General features: G+C 47.3%; 2 protein-coding genes across 2 annotated transcripts in view; one reads left to right on the top strand and one right to left on the bottom strand.

Annotated features, from left to right (window-relative positions):
• Positions 1-1,516: 1,516 nt before the first annotated feature.
• Positions 1,517-19,664, bottom strand: mphosph10 (M-phase phosphoprotein 10 (U3 small nucleolar ribonucleoprotein)). The gene is made up of 11 exons (XM_078199875.1): positions 19,563-19,664; positions 18,022-18,652; positions 13,392-13,549; positions 12,423-12,591; positions 11,072-11,213; positions 10,630-10,697; positions 9,192-9,329; positions 4,976-5,086; positions 3,935-4,042; positions 3,224-3,454; positions 1,517-1,781 (listed from the first exon to the last, which is right to left on the bottom strand). Exons 1-11 carry the CDS (start codon positions 19,628-19,630, stop codon positions 1,632-1,634), a joined length of 1,974 nt encoding a protein of 657 aa, XP_078056001.1. The 5' UTR covers positions 19,631-19,664; the 3' UTR covers positions 1,517-1,631.
• A 90-nt stretch (positions 19,665-19,754) lies between these two features.
• apba2b (amyloid beta (A4) precursor protein-binding, family A, member 2b) overlaps positions 19,755-21,359 on the top strand; it is a 114,527-nt gene continuing 112,922 nt past the window's right edge. Inside the window, exon 1 of the mRNA XM_078199874.1 lies at positions 19,755-20,020. The gene's annotated coding sequence lies outside the window, so the exon portion shown is untranslated. The remainder of the gene's footprint in view (positions 20,021-21,359) is intronic.

The following is a 21,359-nucleotide window of genomic DNA, read 5'->3' as shown; positions in this document are numbered from 1 at the left end:
AGTAAATTTGCTGATGACACCAAGATTGGTGGAGTAGTGGATGAGGTGGAGGGCTGTTGTAGGCTGCAAAGAGACATAGATAGGATGCAAAGCTGGGCTGAAAAATGGCAAATGGAGTTTAACCCTGATAAATGTGAGGTGATTCATTTTGGTAGGACTAATTTAAATGTGGATTACAGGGTCAAAGGTAGGGTTCTGAAGACTGTGGAGGAACAGAGAGATCTTGGGGTCCATATCCACAGATCTCTAAAGGTTGCCACTCAAGTGGATAGAGCTGTGAAGAAGGCATATAGTGTGTTAGCTTTTATTAACAGGGGGTTGGAGTTTAAGAGCCGTGGGGTTATGCTGCAACTGTACAGGACCTTGGTGAGACCGCATTTGGAATATTGCGTGCAGTTCTGGTCACCTCACTATAAGAAGGATGTGGAAGCGCTGGAAAGAGTGCAGAGGAGATTTACCAGGATGCTGCCTGGTTTGGAGTGTCGGTCTTATGAGGAAAGGTTGAGGGAGCTGGGGCTGTTCTCTCTGGAGCGGAGGAGATTGAGGGGAGACTTAATAGAGGTTTATAAAATGATGAAGGGGATAGATCGAGTGAACGTTCAAAGACTATTTCCTCGGGTGGATGGAGCTATTACGAGGGGGCATAACTATAGGGTTCATGGTGGGAGATATAGGAAGGATATCAGAGGTAGGTTCTTCACGCAGAGAGTGGTTGGGGTGTGGAATGGACTGCCTGCAGTGATCGTGGAGTCAGACACTTTAGGAACATTTAAGCGGTTATTGGATAGGCACATGGAGCACACCAGGATGGTAGGGAGTGGGATAGCTTGATCTTGGTTTCAGATGAAGGTCGGCACAACATCGTGGGCCGAAGGGCCTGTTCTGTGCTGTACTGTTCTATGTTCTAATTATACATCACAGAAGAGGCCCATCGAGTCCACACAAACACATTAGAAACACCTGAACTCTCACCTAATCCCATCTGCCAGCACTTGGCCCATAGCCTTGATTGTTATGATGTGTCAAGTGCTCATCCAGATACTTTTTAAAGGATGTGAGGCATCCCGCCTCCACCACCCTCCCAGGCAGCGCATTCCAAACCGTCACCACCCTCTGGGTAAAAACATTTTTCCTCACATTCCTCCCTAAATCTCCCGCCCTCACCTTGAACTTATGTCCCCTTCTGACTGACCCTTCAACTAAGGGGAACAGCTGCCACTTATCCACTCTGTCCATGTCCCTCAATCTTGTCAAGTCACCCCTCAGTCTTCTCTGCTCCAACGAAAACAACCCAAGCCTACCCAACCTCTCTTCTTAACTTAAAAGATCCATCCCAGGCAGCATCCTGGGTAATTAGGGTAATGCTGTTCTAGCCGGTGATGCCCACATCGCATGAATGAATAAAACATTTTAAAAAAGATTATTTTTGTCACACTGGTCAGTAAGGTTAAGTTTAGCAGGTGCCTGCTGCAGCTCCATCACACGACCTTGAAATATTATAAAGTAACTCTGTACAGCGTAGAGAAAAGTCAGTATTTTATTTGGGAAAAAGCCATAGTTTAAATGAGATTGCTTTTTTGGAATGTTCTGCTATTGATGAGTCAGTATGTAGAGGAGGTGAAGGGGCTGTATTAAAGTTTCAGCTTGCTTGCTGAAAGCTCTTGGTGTTTGTTGGGTTTCTTGGCTCCGACCTTGGCTCCTTTCAGTTCAGCTTTCACTTGATCTTGTAACTGGGAGAAAAAGGCCTTTGACGAACGTAGAGATTTGTCTTTCCCTTCATCCTTTTAATAGTTAAAAAAAAAAGCAAGTTAGCTTTTGAAAATAGAAAATTTAGCTTTTCCTTCCTGGTGAATTAAAACAAAACCAGAGAAGCCATTAAGCCCATCGAGTCTGCACCGACCACAATCCCAGCCAGGCCCTATTCTTGTAACCCTACACATTTACTCCACCAATCCCCCTGACACTAGGGTCAATTTAGCACGGCCAATTCACCTAACCTGCACATCTTTGGAGTGTGGGAAGAAACTGGAGCATCCGGAGGAAACCCCAATTACATTGAGAAACAAAGGCATTGGCGAATGCAGATTATCCCATACAATGCTGCATAGTGCCAGGGTCTACTACATAAACAGGAGCTCCTATTCAGGGTACTGATGCCCCAGGGATATCTAAACCAGTGATGGGCAACTTAGACTGGTGAGTGGGCCACATGATTGTCCTCCTTCATTGCTGGGCCACCAGATTGAAAACCATGTCCCTTGAATAAGGATGAATACATTTAATACATGCCAAAATTTTATAAGTTATAGAAAATGCTTAATCAGTTATATATTAATAGAACTATCAACTTCAAGTGGTAAAAACAAAATGTTTACGCATGATTGGACACAGAGGGAGTGCACGGCACTCACACAATGTTGTGAGCAACCAGCACTCACCTCACTTGCCCTTGCTTCATGTGTGTGTCACTTCAGTCAGGTAAAAAGCTACATGGATGGAAACCAGCAGCAACCCTGCAACAGTCAACAAAATGTTTTGTGGACCACACCCTGAACCCTAATGGGCCACATGTTAGTCCCTGGGCTGCAGGTTAACCACTACTGATCTAAAGGAGTGAGTTTAGATGATCTTATCTAAGGCTGTAGATGGTAAAGTAGATAATACTCTCACTTGATCAATTACTGAGTTAAGAACGAGCAGGTAATGTAGAGAGAGGTGGAAAGCAACTTGGGCAAATGATCTAATCCAAGAATTTGTGTATTTCCAGCATTCACCGTTTATCTCAATGGGTCACAAAGGATAGGTTAACATTTCAGGCTGGTTCTTTGTACAAGGATCCAACCATAATATTAACCCATCTTTTCTCTCTCAGATGGTGACGGTTTTGCTGTGTATTTTCTGATATCAACCTCAACCTCTGAAACTGTCAGGACTTTGAAGGAGAACGGAAGCAATTGAAATGACACTGATGGGGAGAAGGTCTGTTTGAATTTGCAATGCTGTACAGGGAAGGAACTGGCCTGAACATTTTGTAAAGGAAACAGGGAATTGATTCAGTCACTTCTTGCTGTGAACAGGACCAATGGTGATTACCCGGCAAAGGGAGAAACCATTGAAAGAAAATAAATTATAAATTTAACCTCAGGCAGTGAGGGACGTATTAAACAGCTTCATTACACAGCTGACCTGCCTCTGATATTGATCAACGTATATCCGTACTCACCTTCAGCAAGGTCGCCTTTCCTTCCTGGGTCAATTTCTTCACTTTCTCCACATTCTTTTCCTTCACTCGTTTGTTACTCAGCTTCACATTCGTCTTCTCCAACATTTTCTGACGCGCTTCCTTCGCTCTCAGTCGCAGACGCTTCAGTTTCTTCTTCTTCCTTCTCTCCCGTTTCTTGTCCGTTGCTGTCTTTTCCATGTCTCCCTGGATGTTCCCAGCTCGACCCTTCTCCTGTAATTATCAACCCAATTAGCAATGCTCAGACATTAACCGCAGGACTTGCATCTCATTCAATAAAATAAACAGCCAGGGTCTGTACCAAACAGCCTCAATAATAATGAACAACCTCAATGATAATATAGGAAGTCAGTATTCATTGAACTACAGTCTCTCTACTTGCCCATCACAGCACCCACCCCCTCTACACACTCACTGACAATGAGGGGCTGCAGCACAGCCAATCAAATGTGTTGAACATCAATCATAAGGGATTTCATAGTCATCCTCACTCTCCAGCAAAGAGTCAGTAACACAATCAGGAGCAGAGGGACAAGCTTAGCTTCCTTTTCTAAAGCTAAAAGGCACACTCATCTCGTACTTGTTTCCCAGCTGCCATCTGTTAGCACAGACTGGGCACTGTGGAACTTAGTGCCATTCCAGGGCGGAGATCAGCAGTTTGCTTTTACATTGCCTTCCTCTTTAGTCTCTTACCTTGACTTCTTCTGGTGCCAGTAGAGTGGCATCACTGATATTCACTGGTGCCACTTCCTCCATACTGATGGACGGCAGGTTAGAGACCACCTTCACTTCAGGCATAGGCTGACAAAAGAAACACAAATACCATTACAGACTCACTCCGATCACCAGAGAAGTTTAAACAACCCTTCCTTTCCTCCTCTGGCACAATGCCAGTTGAAAACACAATTCAAAGTGTGAGCCTCACAGAAGAACGCAAGAACCAGGAGTAGGCCATCCGGCCCCTCCAGCCTGCTCCGCCATTCAGTAAGATCAATGCTGACTGCAGAGGTGCTCACGGTGACTGCGCTCTGGGTAAGGCAGCAAACAGAAAGACTGCATTAAGATCAGAGAGTCAGAGTGCTGTGAGCTGCAGCAATAAACCTGCCCTTCAGGTAAGTGTGTGAAGGTCACAAACTGACTGCATCCAAACAGCAAGTGCAGTCAACTACAAAAATAACAGTTAAAATATCAAAGGAAATACAGAGCACTTAAATTTAACACTTTATGTTTTGATGCCAGAATCTGAAACGTCAAATTCTACTCCAACACGGAGGGAAGAGTGCTTATAATTTTACCAGGTCTATCTGACAGTCGCCTCTCCTGAAAACCTAACTCACAATGTCCACAGTACCACAGGTATTGCTCAATGAAAGTGGACATTCTTCCTGTATGCGCCAAGATTGTGAGATATTGAACCACGTTTTCCAGCAGGGTTGACAACGGCAGTTTCACAGAGCAAGAACTTTAGCTGCTTTGCCCTTTAGCAGTGTGCTGAGGCACATTGTGGTTCCCCTCCTGTCTTGCTAGCTGGAATCAGCTTGACCAGCACAGCCCAGGATAGCGCATGAGATCTCGTCACACTTAATGTCAAACAATGTAACAGGAGTAATGACCCTGTCCAGTGGGGGTAAGTACAGTCTGTGATTGGCCAACTGCCCTGCTCTTGCAGTGGACGCAGGCAGTCCACGCTTGTCTCCAGTTAGTCTCCAACGTGACACCATTTCCTTTACTCACTGGTTTGGGTGTGAACTGGAAGTTTGAAAGTGCATCCAGTTTGAGGAAAAGGGAATCCATACGCTTCTGGATCTCTGCATGCTGCAGGTTTTCCTCCACTTCCGATTTTTGCTGCAATGAGAAGAGTTTGATTAAAAATTGACCATGCATACAGCCACCCAGCAGCACACTGTGATCTCACACACTCACACAGCCAGGGCCTGACATCCACATCAGACTCACAGCGACTACAATTTAATAATTACATCATCCTACCAAATATCACATTACTAATAAACAAGAAACTCAAAATGTTCCTGCACTCCTGAAGGTGCTGACTCTCACTGGGAGACAGTTCCTGAAGGTGCTGACTCTCACTGGGAGACAGTTCCTGAAGGTGCTGACTCTTACTGGGATACAGTACCTGAAGGTGCTGACTCTCACTGGGATACAGTTCCTGAAGGTGCTGACTCTCACTGGGATACAGTTCCTGAAGGTGCTGACTCTCACTGGGATACAGTTCCTGAAGGTGCTGACTCTCACTGGGGGACAGTTCCTGAAGGTGCTGCCTCTCACTGGGATACAGTTCCTGAAGGTGCTGACTCTCACTGGGATACAGTTCCTGAAGGTGCTGACTCTCACTGGGATACAGTTCCTGAAGGTGCTGACTCTCACTGGGATACAGTTCCTGAAGGTGCTGACTCTCACTGGGATACAGTTCCTGAGGGTGCTGACTCTCACTGGGGGACAGTTCCTGAAGGTGCTGACTCTCACTGGGGGACAGTTCCTGAAGGTGCTGACTCTCACTGGGATACAGTTCCTGAAGGTGCTGACTCTCACTGGGATACAGTTCCTGAAGGTGCTGACTCTCACTGGGATACAGTTCCTGAAGGTGCTGACTCTCACTGGGATACAGTTCCTGAAGGTGCTGACTCTCACTGGGATACAGTTCCTGAGGGTGCTGACTCTCACTGGGGGACAGTTCCTGAAGGTGCTGACTCTCACTGGGGGACAGTTCCTGAAGGTGCTGACTCTCACTGGGATACAGTTCCTGAAGGTGCTGACTCTTACTGGGATACAGTTCCTGAAGGTGCTGACTCTCACTGGGATACAGTTCCTGAAGGTGCTGACTCTCACTGGGATACAGTTCCTGAAGGTGATTCATTTTGGTAGGACAAATTTAAATGTGGATTACAGGGTCAAAGGTAGGGTTCTGAAGACTGTGGAGGAACAGAGAGATCTTGGGGTCCATATCCACAGATCTCTAAAGGTTGCCACTCAAGTGGATAGAGCTGTGAAGAAGGCATATAGTGTGTTAGCTTTTATTAACAGGGGGTTGGAGTTTAAGAGCCGTGGGGTTATGCTGCAACTGTACAGGACCTTGGTGAGACCGCATTTGGAATATTGCGTGCAGTTCTGGTCACCTCACTATAAGAAGGATGTGGAAGCGCTGGAAAGAGTGCAGAGGAGATTTACCAGGATGCTGCCTGGTTTGGAGTGTCGGTCTTATGAGGAAAGGTTGAGGGAGCTGGGGCTGTTCTCTCTGGAGCGGAGGAGATTGAGGGGAGACTTAATAGAGGTTTATAAAATGATGAAGGGGATAGATCGAGTGAACGTTCAAAGACTATTTCCTCGGGTGGATGGAGCTATTACGAGGGGGCATAACTATAGGGTTCATGGTGGGAGATATAGGAAGGATATCAGAGGTAGGTTCTTCACGCAGAGAGTGGTTGGGGTGTGGAATGGACTGCCTGCAGTGATAGTGGAGTCAGACACTTTAGGAACATTTAAGCGGTTATTGGATAGGCACATGGAGCACACCAGGATGGTAGGGAGTGGGATAGCTTGATCTTGGTTTCAGATGAAGGTCAGCACAACATCGTGGGCCGAAGGGCCTGTTCTGTGCTGTACTGTTCTATGTTCTAAGGTGCTGACTCTCACTGGGATACAGTTCCTGAAGGTGCTGACTCTCACTGGGATACAGTTCCTGAAGGTGCTGACTCTCACTGGGATACAGTTCCTGAAGGTGCTGACTCTCACTGGGATACAGTTCCTGAAGGTGCTGACTCTCACTGGGATACAGTTCCTGAAGGTGCTGACTCTCACTGGGATACAGTTCCTGAAGGTGCTGACTCTCACTGGGATACAGTTCCTGAAGGTGCTGACTCTTACTGGGATACAGTTCCTGAAGGTGCTGACTCTCACTGGGATACAGTTCCTGAAGGTGCTGACTCTCACTGGGATACAGTTCCTGAAGGTGATTCATTTTGGTAGGACAAATTTAAATGTGGATTACAGGGTCAAAGGTAGGGTTCTGAAGACTGTGGAGGAACAGAGAGATCTTGGGGTCCATATCCACAGATCTCTAAAGGTTGCCACTCAAGTGGATAGAGCTGTGAAGAAGGCATATAGTGTGTTAGCTTTTATTAACAGGGGGTTGGAGTTTAAGAGCCGTGGGGTTATGCTGCAACTGTACAGGACCTTGGTGAGACCGCATTTGGAATATTGCGTGCAGTTCTGGTCACCTCACTATAAGAAGGATGTGGAAGCGCTGGAAAGAGTGCAGAGGAGATTTACCAGGATGCTGCCTGGTTTGGAGTGTCGGTCTTATGAGGAAAGGTTGAGGGAGCTGGGGCTGTTCTCTCTGGAGCGGAGGAGATTGAGGGGAGACTTAATAGAGGTTTATAAAATGATGAAGGGGATAGATCGAGTGAACGTTCAAAGACTATTTCCTCGGGTGGATGGAGCTATTACGAGGGGGCATAACTATAGGGTTCATGGTGGGAGATATAGGAAGGATATCAGAGGTAGGTTCTTCACGCAGAGAGTGGTTGGGGTGTGGAATGGACTGCCTGCAGTGATAGTGGAGTCAGACACTTTAGGAACATTTAAGCGGTTATTGGATAGGCACATGGAGCACACCAGGATGGTAGGGAGTGGGATAGCTTGATCTTGGTTTCAGATGAAGGTCAGCACAACATCGTGGGCCGAAGGGCCTGTTCTGTGCTGTACTGTTCTATGTTCTATGTTCTAAGGTGCTGACTCTCACTGGGATACAGTTCCTGAAGGTGCTGACTCTCACTGGGATACAGTTCCTGAAGGTGCTGACTCTCACTGGGATACAGTTCCTGAAGGTGCTGACTCTCACTGGGATACAGTTCCTGAAGGTGCTGACTCTCACTGGGATACAGTTCCTGAAGGTGCTGACTCTCACTGGGATACAGTTCCTGAAGGTGCTGACTCTCACTGGGATACAGTTCCTGAAGGTGCTGACTCTCACTGGGATACAGTTCCTGAAGGTGCTGACTCTCACTGGGATACAGTTCCTGAAGGTGCTGACTCTCACTGGGATACAGTTCCTGAAGGTGCTGACTCTCACTGGGATACAGTTCCTGAAGGTGCTGACTCTTACTGGGATACAGTTCCTGAAGGTGCTGACTCTCACTGGGAGACAGTTCCTGAAGGTGCTGACTCTCACTGGGATACAGTTCCTGAAGGTGCTGACTCTCACTGGGATACAGTTCCTGAAGGTGCTGACTCTCACTGGGATACAGTTCCTGAAGGTGCTGACTCTCACTGGGATACAGTTCCTGAAGGTGCTGACTCTTACTGGGATACAGTTCCTGAAGGTGCTGACTCTCACTGGGATACAGTTCCTGAAGGTGCTGACTCTCACTGGGGGACAGTTCCTGAAGGTGCAGACTCTCACTGGGATACAGTTCCTGAAGGTGCTGACTCTCACTGGGATACAGTTCCTGAAGGTGCTGACTCTCACTGGGATACAGGTGCTGACTCTCACTGGGGGACAGTTCCTGAAGGTGCTGACTCTCACTGGGGGACAGTTACTGTTTGTTACCTCATCCAATTAGTCATCTTCTGTGTTTGAAGCCAGTGAGTGTTGTCAAATCATTCCATTTTTTTATTTGCAGGTTGGATGTGAGCATCACTGGGTAGGTCAGTGTCTCTTGTCCATCCCTAATTGCTCTCGACAAGAGCTGCCTTCTTGAACCATTGCAATCCATTGTTGTGGACACACACACACTGTTGTCAGGGGGGAGGGGGTCCCAGGATTTTGACACAACTGTGCACGGCCTCACCCGAGGCAGATTCTGCTCTGATTTCCTGCCTTTAGCCTTGGTGTTGAGTTTGTAGCAATTCCATTCAGATCAATCACTTGTTCAAACCTCATCTAAACACAAAGCTGTTTGAGCCTCATGAGATTACCAAAGGTGATTACCTCAGTTTGCTTTAAGTATTCCTGCTCATAGACTTCAGCCAGACTCTTTTTGCTTTTCTCATGGTCCAGGGTGAGTCGCTTTTTATATTCAAAGATCTCTTCTTTTGGTTTTTCTTTACGTACAACATCGTCCCAGGCCTGTAACACAGATCACACGATGTTTACTCATTAACAACTGATCAACGGCCAACCTCAAGTGGCTGTGATCGACAGAACTTACAAAACAGGAATAGTGCAGTGAATCAGACCCAACTGATTCCAACATGGCTTTAAATACATCAAAAGGAACCTCAAGGAAAATCCACTGTTTAAAGCAGAGTAAACGCATCAATACTGAACATTCATCTCATTCATCGTAGCAGAAACAGAAAATGTTGTACAAACACATCAACCCCAGAGTGAAGAAGCGAGGGTGACTTTGGGTGGGACCTCTCACCACAGCTTCAGCTCCAACCCAAACTGATCCAGCTGCTGCCTGCACCTTCTTTTGCATCCTTAGCTACGACTGTTCTAGGATTGTGCTATTTCTGATTGGTGGATAGATATTTTATCCCAAAAGGGGACATTTAGTACTTGTCACCATAGCGAAAGTGAGGCTTCTCTCAGGAACTGGTTTTCCATTTTCCTTCTTTCTTGCACTATCTTCAGCCACAGCAATTAGAATATTAAATTATTAAACCCAAGGTCAGCCACAGGTGGCAAAGCATTGCCTTTCCAACAAGTTCCACCACACTGGCACATCGTACTCCTGCTTACCTCAAGATCACAGCCCCGCCTTTGATCGACTGACTGATGGAAATCATATTGGCGTCATCCATGACTCTCCCCCCCCCCCCCCCATGCCAACCTCCCACCCCCGCCCCCGACTAATCTCTCTGCTCTCACATACAAAATAGAGCGATGTTCTCTCAATCTAATGACACAAATATATACTCCCAGATTTCCAGGGGTGAGAAAGATCTAGTTTTATTCAGAGATGCAATAATTCAAGAATAGAGTTTGTTATAAATTTTGCAGATAAATGAATCATTAATCTAACTTCAATAACTCCATTACTTTCCACTGTTTACAATATCTTCATTCTCCACCCTCTACTCACTGCCCCTTTCTTTTGCATTTCCCACTCTTTGTTCTACTGTTGGTTAAGACTCGGTTTTCCTGCTGTTTTATGTTTTGTTTTAATAGAGCTACGCTGTCTCTGCAGCGCTTCATGTGAATACTTGGTGAGCACAAGCTGCCCATGTAATTAGGCACTAATTCACAGTTAGAATATTCCAAGCCATTCGTAGCTCGACATACCGGAGCATGGGGCACAAGCTGTGAGGCTGGAGATTTTCCTCAGTAACTTATTTCACAGTTTCGTGGTTCGTTACTCAGGAAAATCTCCAACCTCACAGATAATCTGGTCTAGGAGTTACTGACAAAGCGGTCCACAGACCTGGTCTTTAATCCTCTGTATAATAACATCCTCCAGTTGAAGTGTTGTCTCCTCAGTAATGACAGGAGCTGAGAAGAGAGATCAGAAATTAGCACAAACTCAATGCAAAATAAAGTATAAAACAGCTCAATGTTTCAGGTCAATGTTCCTTCATCAGAACTAATAACCTGGATGTAAATTAACATATCTGAAGAGTTAAATCCTTTCTCGCTGTACAGATGCTGTTTGATCTGTTGAGAATTTCCAACATTTTCCATTTTAATATCCGATTCCAGGATGCACAGTGTTTTGCTTTTCTATAACACAGCTTAATGCTTTGCCAGTAAACGCACTGTCACATACATCCAGACAGACCAAAAACATATCGAGTGGTCATTGTTAGCCTCTCTCCACCCCACCCCTCTGCCCCGTTTTGCGGTGAGTGTGCGAGGGAAAAACGTACCCTTCCTGACTGCATGATCGAACAGGAGGTCCTCCTCCAGCAGGCTATTTTCTGGACGTTTCTGGGCAGTAACCTCTCCCAGGAGCTGCCAAGGCTTCTGCTCCAAGGCCGATTTCTCCAGCTGCTGGATTTGTGCATTTAACTATAGGAAACAAAACACGACACCGGTTACCTATGGAATTACATGGAAAACACAGGCTGGACACCAAACCATTCGCCCAAGCAGCCCAAGGCACTATCCTCCACACTAACTGTATTCTTATCCCAGGTCAATGTTCTGTTCTTTCAACCACTGATCCAACCCTTTCCTAAAGTCACTCCACAACCTCTCAACCTTTAGTAAACATGTTTCTCTTGCTCTATACCATAATCATTTTACACTTAACCTTGCATGCATATCTCTCAATCACAAAGAACAGTCTGTTTTTATCTACTCTGTCCAATCCCTTCAGAATTTTAACCTCTTGTAACAACAACAACCATAATCTTTCCAGAGCAAATTTCTGCAGCTGCTGGAAATCTGAATTAAAACTGAAAACACTGGAAATACTCTCAGAGGTTCAGGTCGCACCTGTGAAGAGATAAAAACGCCTGAACTTTTCAAGGGTGGCACAGTGGTTAGCACTGCTGCCTCACAGCGCCAGGGACCTGGGTTCGATTCCCAGCTTGGGTCACTGTCTCTGCGGAGTTTGCACATTCTCCCCCTGTCTGCGTGGGTTTCCTCCGGGTGCTCCGGTTTCCTCCCACAGTCCAAAGATGTGCAGTTTAGGTGCATTAGCCATGCTAAATTGCCCCTCAGTGTCAGGGGACTAGCTAGGGCAAATGCATGGGGTTATAGGGATAGGGCCTGAGTGGGACTCTGGTCGGTGCAGACTCGATGGGCCGAATGGCCTCCTTCTGCACTGTAGGGATTCTATGATTATAAGGCTTTCTCTGTATTAAGAGTTCCAATATTACCTCTTGCTTCCCCACAAATTTAAAATGCCTCATATTTAAATCCCTTCACAGTTGTTACCCTCCCTGTATCTGTAACTTTATTGAGCCACACACTCTCCATCCCCAAAATCTCTTTCCTCCAACTGCAATCCTTAGTGTCTCCCTCAGCCCCATCGTGCCACTATTGGTAATCCTACCATCAGCCATATAGACTCGGAGCTCTGGAACTCCTCCCTAAATCTCTTTACCTGCAAGACCGTCCAACAAACTCATTTCTTTGACTAAACCTTTGACTATCTTCCCAGTAACTCCTTTGGGGCTGTTTTATGGCTCAGGAAAGTGTTCTGAGATTTATTTTCCGCTGTAAGTGGGGCTGGGTATTGCACACTGAATTAAGTGTAATTACAATAATCACCTTTTCTTGACGTATTTCGAAGGCTGATTTGGGCTCCTCTGGCTGCTTTCTTCTTATGCGTTCAGCTGATTCATCTCCATCACTGTCATCTAACAGATTAAAACTAACTTTCTTATCGACTCTCTTGGCCTCTTGGCCACTCTTGGGTTCAGCCATCTCCTCCTGGTCTCTGGGTCACAGAAAGAAAACCAAATAAATATGGGATATATACTCTGGTTCTGTAAAAGGAATACATCTATTTTCAGCTTGTTATTCTTTGCTAATTAAGTGTTATATCACAAATCAAATCTTGCAGATTACCAGAAAGATGTGTGGCACACACAGACCAATTGCTGGAGCAGTGCAGCTTATAATTCTTTCAAAAAGCTTCCGCTGGACTCCAATGGCAGTGGTTCGGAGGACCTGAACACTAAGTCCGGTGGCCCAGGCTCCATCCCATCACTAATCTCAGTTAGACTGTAGATTGGGCTTCCACATTTGATCTCAGTAGTTGTATACAAATGAAAGAGGTTCAGCGATCCAGGTACATATCATTCAAAGCCAAAACAAAGAAAACAGTTAAGGCCAGTGGGTGCTGGACTGCATCATAAGATGTATAACAAAAATATCGAAGCAGCACCCACTGCAGATACACAGAGCTGGTAGTCTTCACCTGGAATATGGTGTGAGAAGAAAGTCCAGCAACAGTCACCTGGATTATATGTGGAACAAAGGAACGGCTAAACTAGGTTTATATTCCAGGTGAGGAGGAGGATAAGGGGCGATCTGTTACCCACTGTCAGTGAGTCAGCTGACACTCAGTCTCACCCAAGACAGGAAGAGCCACTTGAACTCTGAGGGAAGCCAGTGATGCTGGAGTTGGATCCAGTGCCTCGGGCTTGGGTTGGGGGGGGGGGGGGGGGGGGGGTGTGTGTGTGTGTTGGTAGGGATGGGAGGAGGAAATGGAGAAAGCAACTTGAGAAAACATACTCATCGATTTCTTCTTCCTCCTCCTCAAATTCTTCTGACTGTGGTTCTCCTTCTGCCTCATTGCCTTCATTCTCCTCATCGCCATCTTCTCCCATAGGTTCCTCACCATTGACTGGGTCAAAGAAATCCTTGTACTGCAGGTTCCTGGAACTCTTGGTCTGACAAAAGCAAACAAAAATCAAATGCGTAAAAACAATAATATTACAGAGTTCCTCACTCTGCTGTCACTTCACAGAACATGACTTTGCACAACCTGCAGCACTGGGCACAGTCAGTCTCCATCATCCCTTACTGACATAGAAAGGGCATGCAGCCAAGCTGCTGTCATACCTCCATCAATTAACTGTCCAGGCTGTGGCTTGCAACTGTACACGAGGCTGGTCCATGGTCGACCTTATGTTTCAAGAGAGAGATGTACCTAATTTCAGGAAGATTGAGATGTGCAGTGCCCCACCAGGCTGTGTCAGCAGTTCCCGTTCATTCAGAGAAACTGAATGCCTGGTGCGTGCTGAGCAGTTTAGAGAGTAGGGTCTGAGAACAAATGGTTGTACAATTCAGCTGCCCTAACTGGGTGCTCTCCCATCTTGCTTCCCCAATCCACATCTTGGAACTACCTCGGTCCTATGAAGTTTATTGTGGAACTCCCTCTTCCACCCCATTAGGATAGTCACTCACTGACAGCAGAGGCTTCAGCCCTACCCGGGTACTAGGATTCTTGTCTGAAATAAGGGCATTCCGCTGGACTGACCACTGCCTGAGCCCCATGGAACAGTGATGCTACTAGCAGGAGATGCAGAGCTATCTCCCTATAAGCCAGTTATGGGGGTCGCTGGGTTTGGATAGATGAGTACGTGCTCTCAGACCAGGTTATGCACCTTTCCCATAGTTTTCAGTTTCTGCTCCAGTGTGGGTGAAGTAAGAGTGGCAGAGAGACAGAGACAACTGCAATCTGAGTGAGGAACATTGTATCTGTTGGTCACGTCATTTGGATCAGCGTGTGGTTATTTCATTAAAGATGTTCATTACAACTCCTCCCGCAGCTAATGCATGGTTTGTGTCATATCGAGCTACCTCGTGCAGTGGTCCAATCCTCAGCCTCTGTTAGGCAAATGGGAAGGTGAGGACAGGAATGGAGTGAGGTGGAGGATGAATGTGTGGCTCAGGGACTGGTTCAGGGGGCAGGGATTCAGGTTCCTGGACCATTGGGACCTCTTTAGGGGCAGGTGTGACCTGTACACAAAAAACGGGTGGCACTTGAATCTCAGGGGGACCAATATCCTGGCAGGAAGGTTGGCTAAGGCTACTGGGGAGAGTTTAAACTAGATAGGTTGGGGGGAGGGGATCAAAATGAGGTGACTGAGAGTGAGGAAGGTAGCTCGCAAACAGAGAAGGGTTATAGGCAGTGCAAGAGGGCGGATGGACAGGGAATAGAGAAGGGGAGAGCTCAGACCAAAGGATTGAGATGTGTTTACTTTAATGCCAGGAGTATAGTGAATAAAGGGGATGAGCTCAGCATGGATCGATGTCCGGAAGTGTGATGTGGTGGCCATTACGGAGACTTGGATGTCTCAGGGACAGGACTGGATACTCCAGGTGCCGGGATTCAGATGTTTCAGGAAGGACAGGGAGGGAGGCAAGAGAGGGGGTGGAGTGGCACTGCTGATCAGGGATAGTGTCACAGCTGTAGATAAGGTGTATGCTGTGGAGGGATTGTCCACCGAGTCTCTGTGGGTGGAAGTTCAGAGTGGGAAGGGGCCGGTCACTTTGCTGGGAGTTTTCTATAGGCCGCCCAATAGTAACAGGGAGGTGGAGGAGCAGATAGGGAAACAGATCCTGGAGAGATGCAGTAATAGCAGAGTTGTTGTGATGGGAGACTTTAATTTCCCAAACATAGATTGGAATATCCCTAGGGTAAAGGGAATGGATGGGGAAGAGTTCGTTAGGTGTGTTCAGGAGGGTTTCCTGACACAGCATGTGGACAAGCCTACAAGAGGAGAGGCTGTACTTGATCTGATACTGACCAATGAACCTGGACAGGTGTCAGATCTCTCAGTGGGAGAGCATCTTGGGGATAGCGATCATAACTCTATCTCCTTTAGGCTTGCATTGGAAAAAGAGAGGATCAGGCAAGCTAGGAAAGTGTTTATATAGAGTAAGGGGAAATATGAAGACATTAGACAGCAAATTAGAGGAGTAAATTGGAAGGAGGTATTCTCGGGGAAATGTACTGGAGAGGTGGCAGTTTTTCAAGGAATGTCTGTCTAGAGTTCTAGGGCAACGTTCCGAGCAGACAGGGAGGTGTTGGTCGGTTAAAGGAACCGTGGTGCACGAAAGCTGTGCGGGACCGAGTCGAGAAGAAAAGGAAAGTGTACAAAAGGCTCAGAGAGCTTGGCGAAGATAGGGATTTAGAAGAGTATATGGCTTGTAGGAAGGGACTAAAGAAGGAAATTAAGAGAGCCAGAAGGGGTCACGAGAAGGCCCTGGCAGGTAGGATTAAGGAGAACCCTAAGGTGTTCTATAAATATGTGAAGAGTAAAAGGATGAGACGTGACGGAATAGGGCCTATAAAAGGTGAAGGCGGGAAAGTCTGTACGGAACCAGTAGAAATGGCAGAGGTGCTCAATGAGTATTTTGCCTCGGTTTTCACAGAGGAGAAGGACCTGGGTGGATGTACTGCGGGATTGCGGTGGACTGAAAGGATTGAGTATGTGGACTTTAAGAAAGAGGTTGTGCTGGAATCTTTGAATGGCATCAAGATAGATAAGTCGCCGGGTCTGGATGGGATGTACCCCAGGTTACTGTGGGAGGCGAGGGAAGAGATTGCAGAGCCTCTGGCGATGATCTTTGCGTCGTCGATGGAGACAGGAGAGGTGCCGGAGGATTGCAGATGTGGTTCCCATTTTCAAGAAGGGGAATAGGGATAGCCCAGGTAATTACCGACCGGTGAGTCTAACCTCAGTGGTTGGTAAACTGATGGAGAAGATCCTGAGGGACAGGATATATGAGCATTTAGAGAGGTTTAGTATGCTCGAGAATACTCAGCATGGCTTTGTCAAGGGCAGATCGTGCCTTACGAGCCTGGTGGAGTTCTTCGAAAACGTGACTAAACACAATGAAGAAGGGAAGGCGGTAGATGTGGTTTATATGGATTTTAGCAAGGCGTTCGATAAGGTCCCCCATGCAAGGCTTCTAGAAAAAGTGAGAGGGCATGGGATCCAAGGGGCTGCTGCCCGGTGGATCCAGAACTGGCTTGCCCAAAGGAGGCAGAGAGTGGGTATAGATGGGTCTTTTTCTAATTGGAGGTCGGTCACCAGTGGTGTGCCCCAGGGATCTGTTCTGGGACCCTTGCTGTTTGTCATTTTCATAAATGACCTGGATGAGGAAGCGGAGGGATGGGTTGGTAAGTTTGCCGACGACACGAAAGTTGGTGGGGTTGTGGATAGTCTGGAGGGATGTCAGAAGTTACAGAGGGACATAGATAGGATGCAAGACTGGGCGGAGAAGTGGCAGATGGACTTCAACCCAGATAAATGCGTCGTGGTCCATTTTGGTAGGTCAAATGGGATGAAGGAGTACAATATAAAGGGAAAGACTCTTAGTACTGCAGAGGATCAGAAGAACCTTGGGGTCCGGGTCCATAGGACTCTAAAATCAGCCCCACAGGTGGAGGAGGTGGTTAAGAAGGCGTATGGTGTGCTGGCCTTTATCAATCGAGGGATTGAGTTTAGGAGTCCGGGGATAATGATGCAGCTATATAAGACCCTCGTCAGACCCCAATTGGAGTACTGTGCTCAGTTCTGGTCGCCTCACTATAGGAAGGATGTGGAAAAGATTGAAAGGGTGCAGAGGAGATTTACAAGGATGTTGCCTGGATTGAGTGGCATGCCTTATGAGGATAGGCTGAGGGAGCTCAGTTTTTTCTCCTTGGAGAGACGAAGGATGAGAGGAGACCTAATAGAGGTGTATAAGATGTTGAGAGGCATAGATCGGGTGGCCTCTCAGAGGCTTTTTCCCAGGGTGGAAATATCTGCTACGAGAGGACACAGGTTTAGGGTGCTGGGGGGTAGGTACAGGGGAGATGTTAGGGGTAAGTTTTTCACACAGAGGGTGGTGGTCGAGTGGAATCGGCTGCCGTCAGTGGTGGTGGAGGCGAACTCAATAGGGTCTTTTAAGAGACTCCTGGATGAGTACATGGAGCGTAATAGGATGGAGGGTTATAGGTAGGTCTAGAAGGTAGGGATGTGTTCGGCACAACTTGTGGGCCGAAGGGCCTGTTTGTGCTGTAGTTTTTCTATGTTTCTAAACTCATCTCAGCTGAGAGAACAACAAGGGGATAGAATTGCCCCACCAGCACTGGAGAGAGAGGAAAACAGGGGTTCCTGACCCTGGTCACAATACAGAGAATTGTGCATACTGGATGAAGGATGTACCACCTCCCACAATCCTATAGTCCACTGCTCCAACTCAGACCTAAAGAATGAACATTAACTCAAGCTACTGGACACTGACGGGCATTCTTAAAGCCATATTACAGCAGGGGTCAGCGCTGATACAGAGCAGAGGTCAGTCCCACCCTACGGCAGGGGTCAGCACCATCACGGGCAGAGGTAAAAACTAACAGTATTATTACCTTTATCTTAGTCTTTGTTTTTGGGATAAGTTCTTCATCTTCAGAAGGAATATCTTCAAAGTAATCCACTTCATCATCGTCATCTTTCTGCTTCTCTTCTTCCTTCTCAATTTTCTCCAAAAAACATTCCATTTCTGAAAGTCTGAAAAATTTATCATCCAGTTCTGAGCTACTGGCAAACTGAGGGCTCTTCGTCTGCAGTTTAGTCCTTTTCTCAACTTCATCAATATCAAAGTTACAGTCAGAGTCTTCATCACTGGGATTTTCTGTTTGAACTGGGTTTCTTTCTCCTACCTGCTTTTCTAACTCTTCCTCCTCCTCAGTCTCACCATCTGTTTCTGTACACTCATTATTTTCAAAGTCTTCCCCGGGAGTTTCAATCTCCACAGCTCCTCTATCAATCAGTCTCGTAAAAGTGCCCTGCAGTAAAGAAGTTACTGTATTTTTGAAATAATTCAACACAGAATTATTCTGTAGTTCGATCTCCTGCCAGATTTGTTCTTCATCAAACTGTTCTACGACCAACTCCTTCAGCGGGCTTCCAGCAGCAGAAACTGGTTCTTGTGCCTTCTGTAAATCATACAGCTCCTTAGTAAGAGCAGTGAAGTCAGACGCCAAGCCATCCTGTACACTAGGAGATAGAGAAGTACAGTTAATCCACAGTCTCACCCTGCAATGCAACAACCCAGCATTCACCTCTTACACATGCAGTTACCCCACACTCCAATTGTCTCAGAAAGATATTCACTCCCACATTTCTACGGGAAAGTCTGTTTGCATTTGTCCCAAAAAAACAGGCGGTGCACCCCCAGTCAGTATAACTCAGGTCCAGGTAGTGCACTCCCGGTCAGTATAACTCCAGTCTGGACATTGCGGTCCCGGACAGTATAACTGCAGTCTAGACAGCGAACTCCCGGACAGAATAACTCCAGTCTAGACAGTGCGCTCCCGTTCAGTTTAACTGCAGTCTAGACAGTGCGCTCCCGGTCAGTATAACTGCAGTCTAGACAGTGCGCTCCCGGACAGTATAACTGCAGTCTAGACAGTGCGCTCCCGGACAGTATAACTGCAGTCTAGACAGTGCGCTCCCAGTCAGTATAACTGCAGTCTAGACAGTGCGCTCCCGGACAGTATAACTGCAGTCTAGACAGTGCGCTCCCGGACAGTATAACTGCAGTCTAGACAGTGCGCTCCCAGTCAGTATAACTGCAGTCTAGACAGTGCGCTCCTGGTCAGTATAACTCCAGTCAGTGTAACTGCAGTCTAGACAGTGCGCTCCCGGTCAGTATAACTCCAGTCTGGACAGTGCGCTCCCGGTCAGTATAACTGCAGTCTAGACAGTGCGCTCCCGGTCAGTATAACTCCAGTCTAGACAGTGCGCTCCCGGTCACTATAACTCCAGTGTAGACAGTGCGCTCCCGGTCAGTATAACTCCAGTGTAGACAGTGCGCTCCCGGTCACTATAACTCCAGTCTAGACAGTGCGCTCCCGGTCACTATAACTCCAGTCTGGACAGTATATTCTCGCTGGGTATAATTTACCTGAGGAGCAGCTCGGGCCGCTCCACCGAGCGCTCCAATCGCCGCGTGCACTCAGCCAGCGCCGCCATCTTCCCGCCGGAGTCACACACAGAGCGTCCCCGGAACCCCGGCCCCTGACCCCGGGTTCCGCCCGGAATCCCGCCCCCCCCTCCGGGTTCCGCCCGGAATCCCGCCCCCCGGCCCCTTCACTTTCCCGCCGCTCTTTAAAGTTTCCTCTGGTTTGGGAGCGGATTTTGCCGCTGGAAGCAGTCGGGGCTTGAGGCGATGAGGCCTCGGGAGGCCGAGCAGGAGGCCCGGGTTGGCGCGGTTGCCATAGCAACAGCGGCTCAGCTTGCGGCCCATGTCCCAGTTGACAGGAGGAGTGAAGCCGGACACAATCTGCCCAATAAACCCCTGATAAACTGCACAGCACCGACTGAGAACTCTGCCTGAAGAGCTGACAGACAAACTGCATTGTGGTAAGCTCGACAATCTGCTGCACACAAAACACAGTGAGAAGTCTCACAGCATCAGGGTAAAACACAACAGCTTTATCAGCACCAGCTTTCGGAGCGCTGCCCCTTCGTCAGGTGAGTGGGAGTTCTGTTCACAAACAGGGCATATAAAGACACAAACTCAATTACAAGATAATGGTTGGAATGCAAGGGGGTGGTGAATGAAACAGTGAGGGGGCAGTGAGGAGGCGGTAATCAGAGTAGTGATGGGGCTGGTGAGGAGAACAGCGAGTGAGGTGGAAGGTTGTTGGAAGTGGGGCAGTGACCAGCAGCATCCAAACAATGTTCTTTGATGCAGGCTATGGCGTCACAGGCTCCGCAACAACATGTGCAGTGAGTGCATCTTCTGCAGATGTGGTGACAGCAAACAGCCTTGTCTACCAGGTGGGGCCGGGACTGTGCTGACCTTGTTTCATTTTTAAAAAATCTAATGGTAGCCGCAGTATCACTTGCAATGACTTTTCGTCTTGTTCCCAGACTGTTACTTCTGATATTCCCCAAGGATTTGTCTCTGACTCTTCCTTTTTCTCACCTACCCCGAGGCCCTTTGGCAACATCATTGGATCAAAAACAACATTAGTTTTCACTTAGAATCATGCAATCCCTACAGAGCAGAAGGAGGCCATTCGGCCCATCGAGTCTGCACCAACAACAATCCCACCCAGGCCCTATCCCTGTAACGCCACATATTTACCCTGCTATTCCCCTGACACTAGGGGCAATTTAGCATAGCCAATCAACCTAATCCGCACATTTTTTTGGACTACGGGAGGAAACTGGAGCACCCGGAGGAAACCCACGCAGACATGGGGACAATGTGAAGACTCCACACAGACAGTGACCCAAGCTGGAAATTGAACCTGGGTCCCTGGTGCCATGAGGCAGCAGTGCTAAGCACTGTGCCATTATGCCGCCCACAACTTGGATTCGAACGACATCCAGATCTGTCTTTGTCACCTCTGACTCTGGGTTTCTTTCTATTGCCAAATGAAAGGATTGTTTATAGATCATCGAATACTGGATGAGAGAAATTTCCTCCAATTAATTATCAGGAACACTGAAGCAATTGTTTTTGGTGCTCCTCTCAAGCGACCAACACTGTCCCTCTCCCTGGCAAGAAGTCTCGCAATACCAGGTTAAAGTCCAACAGGTTTATTTGGTAGTAAAAGCCACTCGCTTTCGGAGCGCTGCCCCTTCGTCAGGTGAGTGAGAGTTCAATTCACAAACAGGGCATATAAAGACACAAACTCAATTTACAAAATAATGGTTGGAATGCGAGTCTTTACAGGTAATCAAGTCTTAA

The sequence above is a fragment of the Mustelus asterias genome, chromosome 29 (genome assembly GCF_964213995.1).
Source record: "Mustelus asterias chromosome 29, sMusAst1.hap1.1, whole genome shotgun sequence".
Lineage (NCBI taxonomy): Eukaryota > Metazoa > Chordata > Chondrichthyes > Carcharhiniformes > Triakidae > Mustelus > Mustelus asterias.
This window is presented reverse-complemented; position numbering and strand designations above follow the sequence as displayed.

Bases quoted from the DNA above. Each gene is read 5' to 3' on its own strand.
- mphosph10 (XM_078199875.1), bottom strand. From the start codon at position 19,630: ATGGCGGCGCTGGCTGAGTGCACGCGGCGATTGGAGCGCTCGGTGGAG. The intron at 11,214-12,422 runs GTGATTATTGTA...TGTTTCCTATAG, and splicing joins TCGAAATACGTCAAGAAAAG to TTAAATGCACAAATCCAGCA. The intron at 1,782-3,223 runs GTGAGTACGGAT...AACTATTAAAAG, and splicing joins GAAAGGCGACCTTGCTGAAG to GATGAAGGGAAAGACAAATC.